Source organism: Numida meleagris, chromosome 4 (genome assembly GCF_002078875.1).
Source record: "Numida meleagris isolate 19003 breed g44 Domestic line chromosome 4, NumMel1.0, whole genome shotgun sequence".
Taxonomy (NCBI): domain Eukaryota; kingdom Metazoa; phylum Chordata; class Aves; order Galliformes; family Numididae; genus Numida; species Numida meleagris.
Genome location: NC_034412.1, coordinates 49,299,395 through 49,320,768, shown reverse-complemented (window position 1 = coordinate 49,320,768; position 21,374 = coordinate 49,299,395). Strand labels below are relative to the sequence as shown.

The 21,374-nt window shown below is 34.8% G+C and overlaps 1 protein-coding gene across 1 annotated transcript in view; it reads left to right on the top strand.

Annotated features, from left to right (window-relative positions):
- GPM6A (glycoprotein M6A) overlaps nt 1-21,374 on the top strand; it is a 107,138-nt gene that overhangs the window by 71,003 nt on the left and 14,761 nt on the right. The window contains exons 2-3 of the mRNA XM_021396207.1: nt 5,806-5,998; nt 17,811-17,967. Of these exons, the coding sequence (XP_021251882.1) occupies nt 5,806-5,998; nt 17,811-17,967 (350 nt within the window). The remainder of the gene's footprint in view (nt 1-5,805; nt 5,999-17,810; nt 17,968-21,374) is intronic.

Sequence of the window (21,374 nt, the reverse complement as noted above, 5' to 3'; positions counted from 1 at the left end):
ACTAAAAAAAGAGAAAAGAAAGATAGGAATCTATTATATCTGCTGTCACATTGTTCTAAATTTTTCATTGAGACGGGCCTATAAAATGTTATGGAGAACAATTTCAGGTGAAAAAGTAATGCCACATATTAAATAATTAATATATTTTTTGATACCAGACCTGAGTAAAATGTGTTGCCTTATTTTTCCCTTTTTTTTTTTCCAGAACGATGTGTATTTATCAAGTCAGATATTGCATAACAGTGGCTTTAATTCATGAGGTTAAGGCTAGCTTAACAAAATTCAGAACTAAATCTACCTGTTTTATGATGGCCTGAGAAGCTATATTTGAGTTTATTTGTCATGAAAGCTATATGTCTAGTGGCACAAATTTAGATATGAAGAAATACATGCCTAGCCAGGCATGAAAGATTCACTTACTCTGCTGTCCTGTCTCCTAATATTAGGTGGAAAATTATTTAAGAGAAATAAATAAAAATGTCATTTAAGTGTTACATGAGCTTCAAAAGTACTTGCTCATTTTGGAGGTGTAGTTAACTGTGATTAATAATGGACCCTCTTAGAAGTTCTAGCTGAAAATATCTTGTGAAGGAGAAACAAAGCAAACCCAAAAGATCCTTCTGTACTGTTTTTTTCTTCTGTGTTTATTTTTTCCATAGAATTCTGGCCTGGTTGGGTTTTCTTAACAGTTTATTTAGAAGACAGAAACAATTGCATTCAGAATCTGGTTATATCCTTGATCTAAAATTCTCTTTCACAAATAGATGTGGCAAGAGATATGTCCTGAACCTCTCTTTTATCTATCTGTCTATTTGTTTAATGAACTGGCCAGAAATGAATTTTTTGTTTTATTTGTCAGTTATGTATGCTGCCTGAGGAGAAAGAGTTCACGTATCACTCAGACACAAAGAAATGATTGTGGTGGGGGGATGTGTATGCACAAACATATGTAAATCACAATCACAACCTCATCTTCTGCTCAAGATCTTAATACTTTCCTTCTTTAATGTGGAGAAGAGATCATATAAACAGACAGGGCAAAGTTGTGTTTGTCTGGTGTACCTGGATACACGTTAGCAAACTTCCATGATGAAAGCAACTACATAAAGTAGAAGAATTGTGCAAAGGTTTGTCTAGATGAAGATAGTACAAAGAACACTTTATAAGCCTTTTAAAGCAGAAGTTCTGTTCCCTTATCAAGATTATTACTGATAATGGTCAGTAAGGATTCTACCAAGAGGGGATGAGGTAGTTGTCTGTGTGACCTTTGCTGGCTGGAAAGTGAATGTATGAAAAACAACCTTAATAAGCACTATTTGGGTAGCTAAATGTATCCAGTATTTGGGTTTGACTTTATCCACATAACATAAAATTCTTTGTCTTGTCATCTTCATTATTATATTTTCTCTGCGCAATGACTTATTAAAAAATGTGATTGATGCAGTTCTTTGTATTGGAAGTTCCGAAGAAGAATGGCTAATTTGGATTACTTCCTATGCCTTATGTAAAAATATGTAGTTCCTCGAGATCTAGACTTTTGTCTGAGGGGAAATACTGGAAAACATCATAATAAGAGTAAATGCTGAAATTTATGAGGTTAAATAGGTTCATTTTGCATTTTGTGAACTGTTTGAAAGCAGTGATGTCTTTATTTCCAGAGGAAAACAAACATCAAAGCAGTGTGCATTCTTTTTTATCTTTTCTGGTAATTGTTTCTGTGGCTTTGTGTTCTTGCTACCTTGTGAAGATGATGTTCAGAGCCCTGAATGACTGTCTCTCTCACACAGACATATACTATACACACATGGTACAGCTGAGTCACATTCTGTACTAGTTCAATAGCATTGTGCTAGTTAAAATAGCATTTCTATTGTTTGTTATTAAGCATCTATTTTCACGCTCTGAACAGCTGAAAAAAAAAGAATCAGAAGAAATGTAACCTACAGCACATTACCTTTTGTGGTGTATGATTGATGAGTGATATCCATTTTAACATGTTATTTCTGACACACTGCTTTTCTTTAGTTTGGATTTGGTTTGACAACACTGAAAACTCTAGCATTACTCATGAAGTAAGTAGTTAGAAAAGTAATAGGCCTGAGGACAAACTGAATAAGTCAGAAAGGCCTTAAAGGATAAACAATTATTTGAAAGCTACAAGTATTAAAGGAAATTTTCTGATGATTTCTCTGTCAGCAACAAATTCTTAAATTGGTAAAGTATACTATTGTACAAGTTTCTGTTAAAGGTTTGCAAGTGTGAGAAATTGTAATGTGAGAGAGGAACAGAAGCAATTTTTCTTATCCAAAAATTATAAATGTTTCAGTTACTTTTCAAAATTTAAACAATTGAAAAAAAATTAATTTCTGATGACATTTAGGTAAACTTTATTACATCTATTTTCGTTCAACTATACTATTCACTGCAGTATACCACTCTGCTATGCCATATATATCACTTTGCTATGCTATTTCGCTGTATTATATGTTTTACTGTAATAAAGCCAAAAGAATATTATTGACATGGGATTTTTGATGCGGTTTGTGTGGTCAGATTGTGTCAGCTGTCACTGGGCTGGGAGGTCAGATGCAGAAGCTTCAGGAGGCAGTGCACAGACAACTGTTTACAGATAAAAATGCTCACACTTTTAATACAATAGTTTTATTTGAAAGTGACTTCGCTCACATTTATTCTAATTCAGAATATTAATGGGTTTTGTTCCAATCTTGACTTTTCTTCAGCTTTCTCACTTCCACTTTGCCTGTTTCTGAAGATGAAAACTAAATCTTCTGTAGGAAATTTTCTTCCTCCCTGCCCCACACCACTGCAATATTAAGGAATAATCTCTAGAGTGCATGTGTCCCTGTAGATGTTTAGGTACAGCTTACTTTTTCATTTTTGACATTCCAGGCCCTAGTACCGTCACTCCCAGTGTCACTCTACTTACTGTTCTCTCTCCCTCTTTGCTATTTCATATAATGATGAGAGGTATGAATTTCCAAAGGCTGTTTCTGCCGTTATGCTGAGCTGAAAATTGCAATGGGCATTTTTTGTTAATCTCTGCAGTCAAACAGCTATCTATTTCCCTATCTTCCTTGCTCAATGTATATATTTTAAATACATATTTCTTTTCTATGCCTTTTAGACAGTAGATTAGCCAGTGCAGGATCCCCAAACAGTGTTTGTGTAGAATTTTAAACTCTGAGGAACTAACTATAGTTATTGCTAGGGGTAATCTTAGAAAATAGTAATGAGGAAATTTTAAGAGATTGCATAATTTATCTGCTTGCAGAACTAGTTACTCCACAAGCATTTGTTTTCCTAGTCTCTTAAGACCTCCCACTAATGGAAATCCCTCAGACTTCCTAGACATAAAACTCTGGACTTTTACAATCACTGAACAGACATAAAGTGATCTCTTGACATTGGAAGTCCTGTGTAGCTGCTGAAGAGGAAAGCTGCCTCCTGTCAGCACAGTTGGGTGCCAGGAGTAGAGAGAAGGATATATCCTTCAACCAAAATATCAGAAGGGAGGATGGTATTACAACCATGCAGATGTGTGATGGCAACTGGAGATGGATGACTTGCTGAGATAAATAATAATTTGTAAGGGAAAGTACAAGTCTCAAACAGTATCTTTGCTTTTGTTGTGATGCAACCATCTTACATTGTTGGGAATTACTCTAATTTATGAAGTCTGATTATGTCTTGTGCATGTTTAGTACATTTTTATTTTACTTTTCTTATAGGAATTATGCAGCAGTTCCAACACTGCCTTTCAGATAATCTCTATTTACAGATTATCAATAGAGGTTTCTATTTAACTAAAATATGCGTATATTTGAAACTGGCCTAAACTGTTGTGGTTTAACCCAGCAAGCAGCTAAATGCCATTTACTAGGACAAAAAGAGAAAGAGAGAAATAACAGTAACGATAACAATATATATATATACACATATATAGTCATGTATGCATATACACAAAAGAAGTGATGCACAATGCAATTGTTCACCACTCACTGAATGATGCCCAGACAGTCCCAAGTAGTGGCTTCCCCTTTGGCCAACTCCCCATAATGTTTTGTTTGTTGTTTTTTCTTTTGCATGATTTCATATGGTAAGGAATATCCCTTTGACCCATTTGGATCTACTGTCCTGATTCTTTACCCTTCAGTCTTGATGAGCCCCCACCATCTCCCTTGCCAGCAGGGCAATAAGAAAAGCTCAGAAAAGAAAAATGTCCTTGGCTCTGTGCCGCACTGCTCAACAACTTAAACATCACTGTGTTATTAAAATTGTTCTTCTCCTAAAGCCAAAATGTATCATCATATCAGACACTATGAAGGAAAATAACTCTGTTCCCACTGAAACCAGAACAACTGTTCAGAGACTTTGGTGTGTATAAATAGCTGCTAAGTATATATATGATAAACAGATTGATATTTGTTTATTAAGAGCAGAAAATGAATGTTTGAACAGGCAGAGTATTCTGATTATCCAGGCTAGAATAAACAAGAATCCGTAGGGCAAAATACAGGATCACATGTAGAGGCTACATGTACTTGGAGGAAGGTAGACAGGTTTTGTTTAAAGAATGGCTTTTTGGTTTTTTTCCACTTTTGTTGTTGCTTTTTCAATATACTTCGGGCATTCCTATAACTGAATGTAGCCTGAAGTTTTGGGAGCATGTTAAAATACATTGACTCACACCTGCTAAACATCTGATGTATAATTTTTAATTGGTAATTGATGATATATCCATTTAAAATTTGTTACCCTCTCCCTGTTTTCTGTCTAAATCCTTTGTGGCACATACTAGTGGTTATTAGGAGAAAATAAAGTTTCTAGCTACTGAGTCAGTGCCTTTCTTCAGGATTTTCTCCTGTTCCGGATCAGCTTCCTTAATAGCTACAATTCTGTCTGCCCTCCCCCTGCTATAGATTCCTGCCTTTTCTGTTCTTCCAGAAGTTAATAGGCAGGCTTTATGGGATGTAAAATTTGTTATGGGATTGCTGAGATTTGACAGAATGAGAGTCTGCTGCATTTGTGAAGCTACTTGTCAAGCTAGGCAAGGTAGTGCCAGAAACTTGAGCAGCCTTCTCCAAACTGAGCATCAGCTTAGAACTCGATGGATAGAGGAAAGATTGGCCTGGTATAACTAAAGAGCAATTGCTCTCACTCTAGAACCATTGCACGGAGTAACGTAAATTGGGAGATAATTCAGCTGCTACAATTATTTCTTAATCTGTGCTTTTTCAGTGGTATCTTCATCTATTCTTTTTAGATATTTTAGTGACATATGAACAGTTGGTTACATCCTCAAAATAGTGCTACAAGTGGAGAAATTTTGTTGTCACTGTGTGCAGATGAAAAAAGTGTAGTAAACCTATGGTGGTAGAAGGAACTGAATTGGTTGCTCGCTGTGGTTTCCCCGTTATTAGGATCCTTCTCAGAAATCCAATAGCTGGGCAACAGGAGTTGTGAATATTGGTATAACCTGGCATTGACACTGTAATCTGTACTGAATCAAAACATGAAACTGCACAAGGAATAATACAGTGTTGAACATTCCATGTTAATCAGCTGGCCTGTCTACATTTAATAGGCCAAATAGCAACTGAGAAAGCTCAGAAGTTGAATTAACCTGTGTCCTCTCACAGATTTTTATGAAATTATAGGTTTTTATACCTGATCTAATCTGTCTTTGTCCTGCCACCTTCAGTTTACAAAAGCATTTCTCAAGGTGAAAAAACATTTTTTTCCCCTTCATATAATATGCTAACAAACAACTTTCTTTCTTTGTAGGGTGCTTTGAGTGTTGCATCAAATGCCTGGGAGGTATTCCCTATGCATCTTTGATAGCTACCATACTGCTTTATGCTGGCGTTGCACTGTTCTGTGGTTGTGGACATGAAGCACTTTCAGGAACTGTCAACATTCTGCAAACCTACTTTGAGATGACAAGAGCTGCAGGAGATGTCATTGATGTCTTTACTATGTAAGTTACTACTTTCTTTTAATTGTTCCCTTTTAAAATTTCTACAGCAGATATGAATTTGACTCAAGAAAATGTGTTACAGTAAAAATCATAGAAACGTTGGATAAGCTTAGCAGATGAAATTTTGATACAGCTGATATTTTTACTGATTACCAACAATTTATTTAACTATTTAGTATCATTTAATACCAAAATTACTTCATATACTGATAGACCTGTTCCTTATGTTTTTATCCTGTGAAAATTTCTTCACTGAAATATGCAAAATTTTCATCTTTGCTGTTCAAATAGATGCAGAAGGAGTGTGTAACAAGTAGCAGATTATTTTTGTGAATAAATGCAATAAGGAAGTAACTGAAATGCTGTACAGAACTTCACTTCTTGAAGTGTTAAACATTTCCTCTGGTTTTCGTAGAGTTCATCTGTTTTGAAGGGGTCATGCTTTGTTACTCCTGAAAAACTTATTCCTGGAAAGTCTTTGTGAAAAATTTGCAATATTACTTTTGTTGGGAGTCTCCTTCAGTTTAGTAAATTAATTATATTTAATCAGAGGAAACTAGCAGGTGTCAGATTCAAAAGGCACTAGCAGTGATGTTTTTTCAGTTGAATAGCAGACTTATCCAGCTCAGGAAGTCCCAGCGGCTGGAGGAGCACTGGGGAGTTGTCCTATTGGCTTCTGTGTTCTTACTCATTTATATCCATTTTTTTAAGATAAGAAATTGAACAAGAAAGCTTTGCAATCTGACTTGATGCCACTATTTTCACAATGTTTTGTGTGTTTCATGAATCTGAAATCTCGTGTGATGCTATATCATCAACATCCTCCCCAGAGCTTCTCTGAGAATATGAGCAGAATTGTTTCTGGAATTAGTAGCCAGAAGGGAGAATTTTACCAAATAAGTATGTCTTGCTTTTCCAGATACAAATTTATTCTCCTTAAGACTGAGGAATTTAAATGTCCTTGTATGATAATATATTAGGTTCATGGGAATTATGTGACTTCTACTTTGAGCTTTTTGTCTTGTCATTTAGAATAATGGGTCTGACTTGACTTGGCAACTGAGGTTCATTGTTATCCTAAATAAAAGGTCAGTCTTTTTATTAGGCTCTAACTTATTTTATTAGTCCCTAAGGAAGCAACTAGTGTGGAACAACCACAAGTTGATGCTTTCTCTTCATAGCAAATTTTCCAACTTCCCTCTGTTAAATTCTTCAATGCAAATACCAGTCAGGAAGCCTCGTTGTTCAAATGCAGACAATTCACTGAAATGATTAATGAACTGTGAAGGTTGTGAGTTTTTTTCATCTGTTCATTTACTTAAAAGCTAATTATTTCCTTGGAAGACCTACTACAGTCAAAAGTTCTGTTCATTGAATAGTGGAAGATGTCTCTGAAATTATGTCTTAAAGTTGTTTGAACTGGATAGACTGTGATTCTCAAAGACATTTGCATATCAATTTTCCACTTAAAGAAATAGTACTCTAATTTTTAAAATAATCTTGTATACCGAAACAGCGCTTGATGTTTTGTCATAACTATTGATTGATTAACAGTTAGCCATACAAATGTTCTGTGGTAATTATATTCCTTTGAAAGGCCAAAAAGCCAAGGAAAAAAAAGTGTAATTAGAAACAGGCAGTGTAGTTTCTACATTCTTAAAACTATGCATACTAAAATGGACATCTTATACAGTTGTTTATTTTTCTGATTTCAAATAATAAGAATTAAAAAAAAATAGCAGTGTTCTGCTAAATTACTCTTAGACTATTTAAGACATTTTGGCTCTTAAAGTTTCTGCTGCTCTGAAGCTGACCTGGAGTCTGTCCCTTGGTGATAAATATGTGAGGATAACGTCCCAGTGGAGTGAAGTGTGTTCTGTTTCATCACACCTATGATTGCTATCTATGTTTTTATAAGCCCAGTGGATTTCAAATGCTATTCAGTATAAAAATCAATTCATATCCGAGAACTACTTATGCAGGTGATGAGAGATAAGGACTTTCTTAGCCACACTTAGAAGTACTGTATTTGTTCTGAGCTTAAATAACGCAGCTCACAAGGCTTTCTTTATAGTTACTCATTGCAATTTAAAGGAAGGAGTAAACCACTATAGAGAATGCAGCTTCTCTCCAAAGAATAAACAAAGGAGGTCTGAAGCACCCTTTATGGTCCTGAAAATGAAAGCCAAAGTACCTAAATCCAACAAAGCCATTCAGAAACATCCATGTCACAGCAGCAGCAATAGTTTTATAGGAGAGCCATGAGGGAACTACCATCCATTACTGTCCCCACAAGGCCTCCCCTGGGATCTCCCACACCTTGCTCAATTCAGCCAGCCCTTATCTCTCACATTCATGGGTCTGGGGATGCCCCAGCTGCCCTGTTGCTGGCTGGGGCACTGGGATGTGCCCTGGCCATGAGGTTTAGCCTTACCAGCCCCCTGGTGAACCCCCATGGCCCTCAACCCACACATTGTTCTGATGCTTAGTGAGGCCTGAATTCATTAATGATCAACAGTGAGTCCTCCAAATCCCGTCTGAGGGATCTGGCCTTGAGGGTTCCTCCAAGAGCTGCTTTGGGAATATTAATAAGTGGTAAATATTCATAATTTGAAAAAAAATTGAGTATGAGTTTTGCATCTTATTTTAAAATTCCTTAAATGTGAGACAGTGAAATTAATTTCCTCAAATTTGTGATTTTGTATCCAAGTTGAAACATGGAACAATCATTGTCAATACTTCTTAGACCTTCAAGACATTGGGTGGGGTGGAAATAGTGCTTTTATAGCAAAGGGTTACAGTAATGCATTATCTGTTGATTGCTTATTTGGAAAACAAACAGCAATCTTTGCCTATAATGTGCTAAAAGCAATAGGTTCTAAAAACTAGAATAGTGTTCTAAAAATCAGTAAGGATTTTATAAAGAGAACTTTGTGCAGCCTGGCTTGAGCTACTTCAGGCCGTTGTGGGGAAAACAGATAATCTAAGCTCTTGGAAACTAAAATAAATCAATTGTATTGAAATACTTGAATACACATACTGTACAAACAGGTATTCCTTAAAGAGAGAGAATATCTTCAAAATTCAGAGCTGAATGGGGTAGGTCTTTTCTCTTTACAGGAATGTCTAAATGCATGAACCTTTAATAAAGGACATTTATTAAAAACAAAAACAAAAAACATTGTCAGTGAGTGGCCTTTTGATCTGAACTACCTGCTGCTGCATTGCTTTCTGAATCACTTTTGTGTAAATTAATTCCTGGACTTCTTCACTGTCAGCTTTATCAGTGTTCAAAGGTTGCACGTTCAGGGAATTAATTTAATGAAGTCATAAGCTGTGTTTGGGGTGTGAATTCCTTCAAGATGATATGGAGTGACTATTTTAGTTCCTTGTGATTCAAAGAGATTCTCAGGAAAAAAAAAATACAAGGTTGCTTTATTTATCCTGAAAACTGCTCTTATTGTATTCTAACTGTAAGAGGTCAATAGTTTATGTTGCATACTTTTTAAGTTTAACAGCTCTGTAGACTTCACTGAAACTCAATAATCTGCTTCAGGTAGATACGGTATTCAGTTGTTACTCTAATAACTTAATAACCTGCAGTGAACAGTATATCTACAAAGCAATGGGTACTAGGCTCACTTCATCACTGTCTTAGAGAAGATTCTAAAGTCAGGAGAAATAGGTGAACAATTGTCAAACGTATTTTTTTGAACTCCATTGTTACATTTTTCTGGTGATTGGAGCAAATTCTAGAAGACAATCTTTAGGCAATCAGCAGCACAAGGTACACTTGGTGTATTTCCCAACGGCATATTTTCACAGCTCTCTTTTAACTATGCAAAGCCAGTTAGTACCATCTGTCACATATTTGTGATACATAGGCCATGAAACAAAGGGATCAATCTCTTAGAGCAGAAAATGAAGAAACCTTCCTGATTGAAACAATAACAACCTCTTCCTACTACAGTCAGAGCTAATTCAGGTCATGGCAAATTCACTTCATTTTAAAGCTGTGATATCAAGTAGTAAACTAAATGAAATTACTATATGTAAATCTGTTGTTAGAATCCTTGCTATTGGATGTGCTATGGGTACTCCACAGAATCCATCTTCTTACAGCTAAAAAATTCCTTCTTTTAAAAATGCAAAAGCCCCTGTTTTGAATTCTGGAGCATCCAGGTTTGATACTTGCTGATAACCTTCCTGTCAGTTGGAGTGTATTCATGGTTTATTAAAAGGGTATTATTTAATAAAAGACATATGTGCGTGCAGCTGTTTTGATCTGAAGAAAAAGAAGAGCATTCATAGAAGCTTTTATATCCCCCTACCATGATCTCATACTGTTTGAAAACAGGGTTTTGAAAGGTAGATGAATGGATGTTATTCTGATCTTTTGTTTTTCTTCATTTGTGTTGATTTTGCAGTTATCACAAGTTAAATATTAGTACAACTAACAATAGCCTTTTATCACTAATATTATTACATCAATATTAATGGCATACTGTGAAAGGTATTACAGTGAGATTTTTAGTAAGGGCTAGCTGATATGAAATACAATATTTATAAATATTTGAATTAGACCATGTGATATTTCTGTTTTAGTCATCTACCTAGTATACAATAGTACTGTATGTGTTTGTTCTGTTACAAAAGTCTAGTGTTCTACAAATGTGAACTTTTAAACATTCTATAGGAAACAAAAGTTGCAAGGCTCTATGTCAGAATTATCAACTGCAAGCTTATGCAGTTCTGTTTCATAATATGTTTGGAAGCAACAATTTGGAGATTGGGGTGGTGCCTGTAAAAATGAGCTCATTTCAAGAGGTAGACAAATAAATTCATGGTAGCACATATGAATATCAGCTTAATGGTCTTATATAAATAATTCTCTAGTCTTTGTGCAAATAGTCTGCTACTTTCAGGCAGACAAATAAATTATTTAACATGTCTTAATCTGCTTGCTTTCTTAATTACATGGAATTTTAGATTGGCTGTAATCACTGTGTGCCTTTCTCAACAGGCAGTTCATCTGTTTTTTTCTCATCCTAATTTACTTTATACAATTAATCTTACATATGTAAAATGGAAAGCATATTTGCCTCTGTAATGTATATCTTTCTAAATACTTCTTCATGTGCTACGTGAAACTAAGATAGCTGGCCTTTAAACAGAATGTCTGAAAAGGGTAGAATTATCTATTACCAATCCCAATCTCGAGTTTTAGTTTCAAGTAATAGCATAGTCTTTATGCTATTGCTATTTACTATGTGAGACTCCAAGTTTACAGTTATAATAATTAAATGATAATTCTGTGGTAGGCCTTTGCTACATAATTATATTATATATTCCTATGGAACGTTGACTGGAAATTCAGTACCTATAGTGCACAACACCATAATGTAATTCTGCTGGAAGTCTGCACACTGCTGTGCACTAATTCCAATCTATTTTTGGCCTTCTATAGGCAAAGAGGGTTCAAGATTTCTTCTGTAATTATTGTTTTTAAAAATGTTTTCAAGAAAGTAGTTTTGCCAGAAGTAAGAAGACAAAACAAGCCTAGATTATCAGAAATAACATTGAGACACAACCTAATCCTAATCATAGTCAAAATTTTTCATTTTGGACTCAAATGGTTGATATTCTTAAATAGACTTTTAAAGATCCTTTGCTCTTCCAAGAACATTTGTTTGTGCTGCTATTGCACAAACTCTTCCATTAGTGCAATACTCTGCTCTTCCATTAGGTTGTGAATTCTCTGCTGGCTTTAGAAATGCTCCATGAAATCTCAGCTCAACTGTCTCGTTCCTAGGAAGGATCCAACCGTCAAAATTTTAAAGGAGGTTGACTTAAGGTAGAATTCTGTACTTGTATACAGAATCGTATGCCACAAATGAGTCTGTTAAAAACAGTGGGAACTTATGTCACATTATCTGCTGTTCAGAGCAGAAGAACAAAATGCAGAATATAGGAGCATTTTGCTTCTTATACTACAATAATATTTTCATTATATAATCACAACAGTCTGACTTCAGTTTTGAGCAAATGTTTATATGATTATTGACAAAATTTATTCCAGAAATACAGAGTCAGAAGATGTATTACTCAACCTGTTTTCATTTTTAGTACATTTTATTTCTCTTTCAATTAAAAAAAATATATTTTTAGGCCTTCATTGTTCTTATCTTTTGTCTATTTTTCATTCTTTTCCTTTTATCATTCCTCTACAAACTTTAACTGAATATTCTATACTCTGATCTGTTTACTTCCCACCTGTATTTTAGAAGTTTATTAAATTAATCTCTGAAAAATTCCCTATAGAGCTATGCTGACATTTTTTAACTGGTCTCATTTTTCTTTTCTCTACATTGAGAATATTTTAGTTTCTTTTACCTTAATTATTGAGTTACCTAGAGTTTTTCAGTCGCTCTGCTGTACATGATTGTTAATCCTCCTTTTTCCCTGCTGGCTATATTTTTTCCTTCTGAAGTTTGTCTTTGCTTCTCTCTCCTCTTTTTTTAACATTTCCCCTGTGCTTTATAGCACCAAAACCTCTTTGTTCAAATGATTTAGATGAATAGCGTCATGAACTTACATCAATAAATTGTTCCCAGTTGGTGTGCAGGAGAGGCTAAGCACCTCTTTTCAAAGCTTCCGTGGAACTTCTGACTTCTGCAGATCCTATACAAAACTTCTTGCTTACAGATCTCTATTCCTCGTTTAGCTAAAACAAAACAAAACAAAAAACAAATGATGCAAAACTGTTTCTAAGATCTTGAGATAGCTTGAGGGGGCAGGATGCTTTCTCAGTCTCTTAACTTCTGAGGATCAGTTTCTCAGGTGGCAAAAGGATCATCATGAGGGCCAGTTTTGCTTTCTTGTTCAGTAGCAGTGATTGCTACACATTCTAGATGATAACATTGACTATTTAAAGTTCCTTGTGATAGGAAAGCAAAATACGAAGAGAAAAAAGGAACAGCAAAACTGATCTTAACGAGTGGTGATGATTACATTCATTAATCTATGCCATTTATAAAGAAATTACAATTTTAAATGAGAAATTTTACTAAGATAATCTAACTAGCTTTTTAGTGTGTTTGACAGTGTTGGTGTTGTATTTTCCTTCTTTTGAATTTAAATTTAAGTATTATTATTTTTACTCTTGGGTATAGGTATAATTGCCTGAATTTACTTGCACACAGAGAATATAGGTATGGTTTGGTGGCAATTATGTGCTATTCAACACCTGTAGTATCCGAATGACATTATCTGTATTTGGAGAAGTTATGTTATAAATTCAGGAAGAGAAGTGTGAAGTAGAATTATAAATGCTGAAAAACTGCTTCCCCATAAATACCTGGTATACTGGTGGATTAGACCAACCCAAACCTCTGTAATATGTTCAGGATGAAATGTACATATTGTCCAAATAAAAAGGTTTTCTGGGAAACATGAGAATCACATGTCACAGAGAAAGACTTTTTTGTTGTTTTTGTTGTTGTTGTTGTTGCTGTTAATTGCAAATAGTTGTCTGCAATGCGGTCATACTTTAATGGAGTTAAATAAAAATATCCCTAGATAATATGTTGATTGTTTCAAAGGAATATTAATAAATTTTGATAGAAACGTATATGTTGATATGCCCTCACTAAGTGTCAGTCTTCAGCATTGAGGGTAGAAACCTTACTATGATTAGACTGAATAGTGAAAATGCCTCAGAATTCCAACAATTTGTAATTCCCTTTTGGAGTAGGTAAAAGGTCAATGGTAGAAGTTCTTCTTGGTTTATCTGTTGGTGTAGTAAATACAGTTATTATCATGGTACTGATTTACTCCAGTGAAGCAACAAATTCTTCAAGCCCAAAGCATTGTTATTTCAAGACATAGAATTTAACAGGAGCTAATTTCAAATATTGAAATACTCAAAATAGAACAAAATAGTTATGAGGTCAGTTGACTGAAGGAGTCTCAAAGAAAATTAATAGCTATTTTATTATAACACTCTTTTCCCCAACCCATGCTATACATAGACATGATCATTCAGCAATGAATCTTATTACTTGTTGATTTTTTTTTATCCTCGTATTTGGAAAGCACCACAAAAATGCATAGCAGGAAATCTACACTCACTGAGAATATTTTCACTCACCTCTGACTTGTTTCTGCTGGGATAGTCTACTCTGTACTCAGCTACAACCTGTTTCTTAAGATGTTAGCGCTGATGGCTTCCATCAGCAGCCTCAGTTAGGGAATGAAAGTGTTTTCACTGCAGCTATTTTAACATTCATCTTGTTGGATAGAATCCAGATTCAGATTAATGAATTAGAAAGTATGCTTGATATGGAATAATTAATGCCCCAGCAGCAGACATGTAAGTGAAAGATCATCTTGATTTAAATTACAAACCAAAAGATGTCACATTTGTTAGTATTTCTGAACACAGTGTAATGACTAAATCAGGTCTGGAGCTTACACAAGCTTCTTCAATATTAAGACAATATGTAAAGCACATTTGAGATTACTCCTTAAAAAAAAATAATTATTATGAAAACTTCTACTAATTTCAAGATGCATTTCACTATTAAATTATGTTTACATAATTCAACAGCTTATTTGATCCAGCAACCTACATTAATATGTGAAGATTGCACTATCAATTTGAATTTGTAATCTTAATTGGCTGTCTTTTTATAGAAATGTTTCATGACTGAATGAATCATTATGTAATATCCATAGGACTCCTGCATTATGTGCATAGTGAATAACTATTCAAGATTTTTTATTGTTCCTCTCATTTCGAGTAGCCTAAGTATTCACCTAATGTATATCTTTCCAGTTCCATCAGAGGTACAGAATTTACTTCTTTAATTTTGTCTCTGCTTCCTTTGCTCCTTAGGCGCCTCCTTCCACCCACTCCAGCCAGCACAAGTGTGAGCCCTCCTTGTCCTTCTCCTGTGCCCTTGTCCCCCTTGCCTATTGGCTCCTGTTCGTTGCTCCTTCTGCTATTCACTGTTACCTCCCTGGCTGCTCTGGTGCTCTGTCTGCAGCATTTGAGACTTTACTAAAACACAGATGGCAATTAATCTCTCTGAGTTCATTCACAAAGAATTAAATTTTATTTTTAGAGAATGTCAGTCTCTGTTTTACAAGGACTATATTTTATTATCTATTATAATTTCATTGGAAAATCAAAGTTTATGTGAAATTTATTAGATGCTGTAGAATACTGTAATATCAATACTTTCTTCAAAACTATATGTGATTAAAAGGCTAATATGGTAATATGTTTTCTTTAAATATGGCATACCTAGTAAATATATTGCAATACAATTCTATCTAATGTCTTAAAAGATAGTGGAGTTATTGTTTCACTATTTTTACTTCTTACTCTTTGCATTATGCAAGATCTATTCTTCTTGCAGTAAGTCTGGCTTTTTCATCTCATTTAGTCTGGCCAGCAGAGACTTTTCTGAGTGTGTGATGGGAATATATGAGGAAATTGATCTATATATTTGGTTAGAGTGTAGCTCTTTATATTTTCCTTATAGAAAGATTAATTAAAGCTATTCCTTTGGTTATGCATAAGGCTGAGGAAAAAACAGAGATCTGTTGGTACCGTACTTGATATGAGCAGCTCAGTGGGAGGCTCAGCACAGATGGTTTAAAGAGCTGTTGCAAAGGCTGAAATAATCTCTGGACTTTCCAAAAGCCTTAATCCCTTTAGGGCAATGATAGCTTCTAATTTCTGCAGCTCTGAGCGCACTGAGGTCTGTGAGGAGCTGCTGCTGGCATAACTGCCACACTCCAGCCACTGGCAGAGGTTGTGCTTTATAAGATGTATAACATAGGAGTGGCAGTATATCCTATGGCATGCTCACGAAGTTGTTGTCTGTTTCCTATGATACATTTATTTTCATCACTAATGGCAAGATAGGCTCAAAACATCATTTTCCTGTAAAAACAGTGTTACATCGAGTGAATTACTATAAAATTAGGAAGATGGGATTTTTACAAGATAGTCAGTAATTATATCTATTAAAATAAGTGTCATCTTTGCATTATCTAATGCTGTCTACAGTGCTAAATTTATTCTACCATTGTGAATATTTTGTGTATCTCTTCCACACAAATTTCAACTTCCATTATTTTTCACTTGGCTATGAAATAAAGGGTGATGTGGAAAGAAACAAAGAGGACTTTGCTATTCAGATGTAAGAGAGAAAGTATATTCATTTTCATTCCCAGGACAATTCCATCATTGCCCTGGGAAAAATACTGTAACAGATGCTTATAGCATTAATTTATTACACATTCTGTCCCCCACCCTCTCAGCTAGGTCATAAGTTTAACTGAATTTTTATGAGACTAATGCAAGCTTAAAATAAATTCAGTGATGCTGTTGACACACTGGTACATCTTAAACATCAACTGTAAACTTGAATCTGACTTTGGGTCTCTTGAAAACCATTCCAATTCAAAGATATGTTAATGGGCTGTTGAGCCTTGTCATTGTCAACTGTGAATTGAGAGTTCTCTTTTGGGCGACAATTAAAAGTGTGAACCTAGAGAAATGTTATTAAATATTTCTTTTCATAATAATAGAGATATCAATCTTTATGTCTTGAGAGACTTTCAGTTTGGATAGCTGTTCAGTGCATGTCAAAATTGATCTTGTAGATCCTAATGGGAGTCTGGCTTATTTTTCTTCCTACTTCCTAATGAGCTGCTTTATCTTGACCTGGACTTACTAACTAACTGGAACTTACTAACACCCAAAACCTACGCATTACCATTTTCTGAAGAGTTGCACAACTTGCCAAATTACATCCATAAACTGAAAGCCCACTGTGGCTACCTTTTTAGAGAGGTCCAAATATAAGACATTGAAACTTGATGATTCAAGGCAATGATCATGAGGAGTTTTTCCAATCTTAGATAAAACAATTAGGGCAGAGAGGTCCTTCTGAGCATCTCTTCAGAAACCTTTGCCATGAGAGAACATTTAGGAGACAGTGTCTCCTTGCCAGCACTGTTGATTTTGCAGACAGTGCTGGGCAGGCCAACCACAGCACAGCCCAATGAGTCTTTAATCACTTCAGCCTTCTGGGGTCAGCATGTTACACTGCGAATCATCTTTCCATTTCTTGACTTTTGGGTTCATAAAATGATGTCTTTAAAACTCCACCAGAGGAGAGCACTGGATGATCTGTCTTTGTTGCTTTTGTTTCAGAAGCATATCTTTCTGATTTGACGTTAGGGATCTCTTTTGAAGATTTTATTATTATGTGTCAGACACTTTGATCATTGGGGAATAAGCAGAAAAATAATAATGAGGAGATGATAGCAGTGAATGATATTGCAACTTGAGAACTACCTGTAAGTGTAGAAAGATTTATTGAAGATTATGACAAAATACCTTGTCTCTAATGAAGAGAAACCTCAGTACTAGGTTCAATGTGTTACTCAGGGGATGTGTAACCTTTTTCTGTTTTTCCTATGCCACTTTATCTAGGTGAAAAATGAAATGAATTTGATGTGATTTTCAATTTTTCCTGACAAATTGAGCTCTCTTACCTGCACAAATCAATGTTTAGTTTTTCTTTCAGTTAAATGGTCTAATATTTGTATATTGATGCTGTTTTATTCAAAAGTTCACTCCCGTACTCAGCTTCAGCTGTTATTATAGTATATCAGCGCTTACGCTGACTCCAGGGTAGAAACTTTGATGCTGAATCTAATTATCTCACCATGAAATTTCAGAGTCAGCTTTAAATAGTTACGCAGATAAATAACTTTTGCTCTTCCTGTACAGGATTGACATCTTCAAGTATGTGATATATGGTGTAGCAGCTGCATTCTTTGTATATGGCATTTTGCTGATGGTGGAGGGATTCTTTACAACTGGTGCCATCAAAGATCTCTATGGGGATTTCAAAATCACCACTTGTGGCAGATGTGTCAGTGCCTGGGTAAGTGGATAAGATTTTGTGCTTTTGTAGTTAAGAGAGTTTTAATACAGTTTGTATGTTTGTAATGTGTTGTGATGTTTTTATTTTTATTTTTTTCTTTATTTTCTGATACTTCAGCAATTAAAAATCCTAGCAATGGGTAACAGGCTATTTGAAATGCTCTCCATGTCAGTTAATCACAAAGTAACAGGAAACGAATTAATTCTACCATCTGAATGGGAAAGTTTATACTTTCAGCAAAATATACTCTTTGACCAAAAAGACCAAAAGTTTATAATGCCTTCAGCTGTCCTAGGCGAGAAATATTTTTCTTACTAATATTTTCACAGTTACTTAGAAATCTCGCCCATTCTAATTTGGGACAAGCTGAGTTCTGTCATCAGGTTTTGTTTTGTGTCATTTTTAAATGAGAAGCAGTCCATTATTTATTCCTGTGTTATCTCTGGTTTGAGGAGCTCATTCACTTATTGCTCTGGAAAACATAGATTTAAAGATTTCTGATTTGTACAGGGACTTAAACAGAGATTTCTCATAGTGAAATTACTGACTATTTGGGCCTGGGATTATTTTAAGGTCAGTGGGCAGGCCCGTTCCATATCAGTTAAATAACTAAATGTTTTGTTATTCGACTCTTCTGATGTCAGGTGAGAGGCCTGGACATTTATTAAATTGAAATACAGATTAGGAACAAGTATAGGTTTGTCACATCTCCCTGTTTTACTAGTAGCTATCAAAATGAACTCTTTGGAAATCCCGATACTTAATGTTAAATGTGAACACAGGTAATCTACACACTAGAAATTAGGAAACACAGCATACATACATAGATGTAACATGCTCCACAGTAATGCTACTTTTTCATCTTACTCATTTTGTTCCAGTCAAACTCATTATGTGTTCTTGGCATTTTGATGGTGAATAGTTTTGAAATGTTGAAATAAATATATAAACAAAAAGTTGGAATGTCTTAAATGAAGATCATTGCTTATGCCAACTGTTTTTATCTCCTTGAAGGAAGATGCATTTACTGAGAGTCTGCCAAGTAAGTTCAAATTCTGTACAGAATAGCAAACTTTTCAGGATATTGCTCTTTCTTCAAAGCTTCCATAAATGCTTGTCCTCAGTATTGCAGCAGAGCAATGAGGCATCCTTTCACAATTTTGATGACTTTGTAGCATGACATGTAATTCTGTAGTCTGTCAAGAAGAAATAAACATTTAAGTGGGCGTTCTATGGTTAGTATCATTGATATGATTAATGATTCACTGACTTAATTCCTTCATCATTCTGTTTTTCTTGTCGTAGTTTGTAATGTTTGTGTTTTACTTTAAGAAACCTTGGGTTGATATAGACTGCACAATTAAGATTAAGGCACTATACTGTTTGTGATAAATATTTTTTAAAAGCTATCAATTGTTTTGAGGTAAATACATTTCTGTTATTAGTCTTAAAGTCAGAGCATGTTATGGTCTGTAAATGAAAATATTTCTGCTGTACCATTGTTACAAAAATATTTGTCACTATTATTCTCCAATGAATGTATTTATTATGTCCATGAGTGCACGTCACAGGAAAATGGAGGAAAAATATCAATAGAAAATTTCAAGGAACAAAAAGCCCTTGTAGCTTTTTATGGTCATTCTATTTTTCTCATCTGAAATTAGAAAAATGAGAAAAAATCTGAAATGTAACATCTTTTAGTTTTTTTCTTCTCAAAATATTCTTTGAAAAACAGTCTTTTAAGATCAATGAATGTGAACAGAAGCTTTTTGTGTCCCCTTTCTGACTTCTTCCCTGTGACTTTAGCTCAGTTTTACCCCAATGAACTGGAAAGAGAAATAACTCAGCCTGACTTTTTCAGGGATCACATAGTTGATTAATCAGCCAATATGACTGTTCAGATGTTTAGCATTCAATCATGCCAGTGGTCATGGGAATTGTACCTTCTCAGATTTCAGACAGGTCCTATGGCAGTAACATCAAAAACTCATTGGAAGACTTTCTGAAATAGCTTATTATGAAAAATACAACAAATGCAGTGTGTATAAATATGGTTGCATATATATCCACACACATATATATATGTAAAACAATGCTAGTCTCATTCAAGCAGGGATGGTTGTGTTTTTATTCAGGGCCTGAACATGCTCTTGGAGAATTAAGTAAAGTTATTTATAATTGTGCTACAACATGACTAGTGAAGAATGGGAGACAGGCCTGAAGCCAAATGTGACGCTATACATTTGTGATTTAACACCCTTCCTATTCAGCTATCTTCATCACAGAAATCAGCATTTCTGTCTAGTTTCAGAATGCCTGTTTACCGAGTCAATGAATAATGAACAAAGAAACAGAAAGGAGACTTTTTCCTTCAAAATTTTTACTGTTATGGAAATTTAATTTTTTGAAATGGGAAAGCAGCTCGTTTTATCCTGTCAAAAACATTGGGTCAAGATTTCATCCTAGAAGTTGTATTTCTACTTCTTTGTATCTTAGCTTTTAAAAGAAATGTTAAGTCTCTACAGAAAAATGTTTTTTTTCTGAGTTTTTCTGAGTTTTTTTCTGAGTTGCACTCGCTAACATTGTCTTCTTAAGATTCTTAAGGATCTTTGTATTTTAATGAGTGAAAGGCATTTTTCTACCTTTGAAAATTGTATTGGCTACCTGAATACCTATGTTCTGTTTTGTTCATGCTTCTCAAGTTCTTAAAGTAAAACTTGAAATTTCCAAAGCATTTACCAATTTCTTTTTTATTATTTTTTTTCAAGGTAAATCATGAAAGCTTCACAAATGCTTTGAAAAAAATATCGCTGAGGGATGTGAACTCGTCATTTCATCTTGCCCTGAGTGTAGCAGTTATTTCAGAGGCATCAAAACTGCATCATGATGACATTTGATTCTTTGTGTAACAGAAGGAACAGAGTTCAGTGCAGGCTCACTTGGCTTTCCCACCCAAACAGATGCATCAGATCTAAATTCTAGAAATGAAACTCTCACTTCCCAAAGTCAGATACCATATCTGGATTTTCTGGTGACAAAATGCTGAGCTGAGAGACAGGGTTATTTCTGCTGGTTGAATAGTGTCTGAGGAACACAGATACCATTGTTCCTTTGTGTTAGAGAACCTCCTTTTCAAGAAAAAAGATATATTTATGGGTCTAGACTCCCTTAATCCAATGTTCCATTCAGAAAGCATTTAAGAAAATAATTTCCTATCCAGATACATGCTAAATACTGAATACCTTAAATAGTTTAGCCACTGACAAGAAAAGTGGGCAAGATGAGCTTCATATGGTGCTCTGACCTTTCAGATTGCATAGTTCAAAATCAGAATAATGAATTATTGTTCCAAATGACCATGAAGCTAGTAAAGAAATTAATTTCAGAGTGAATGTGTTATGATACTG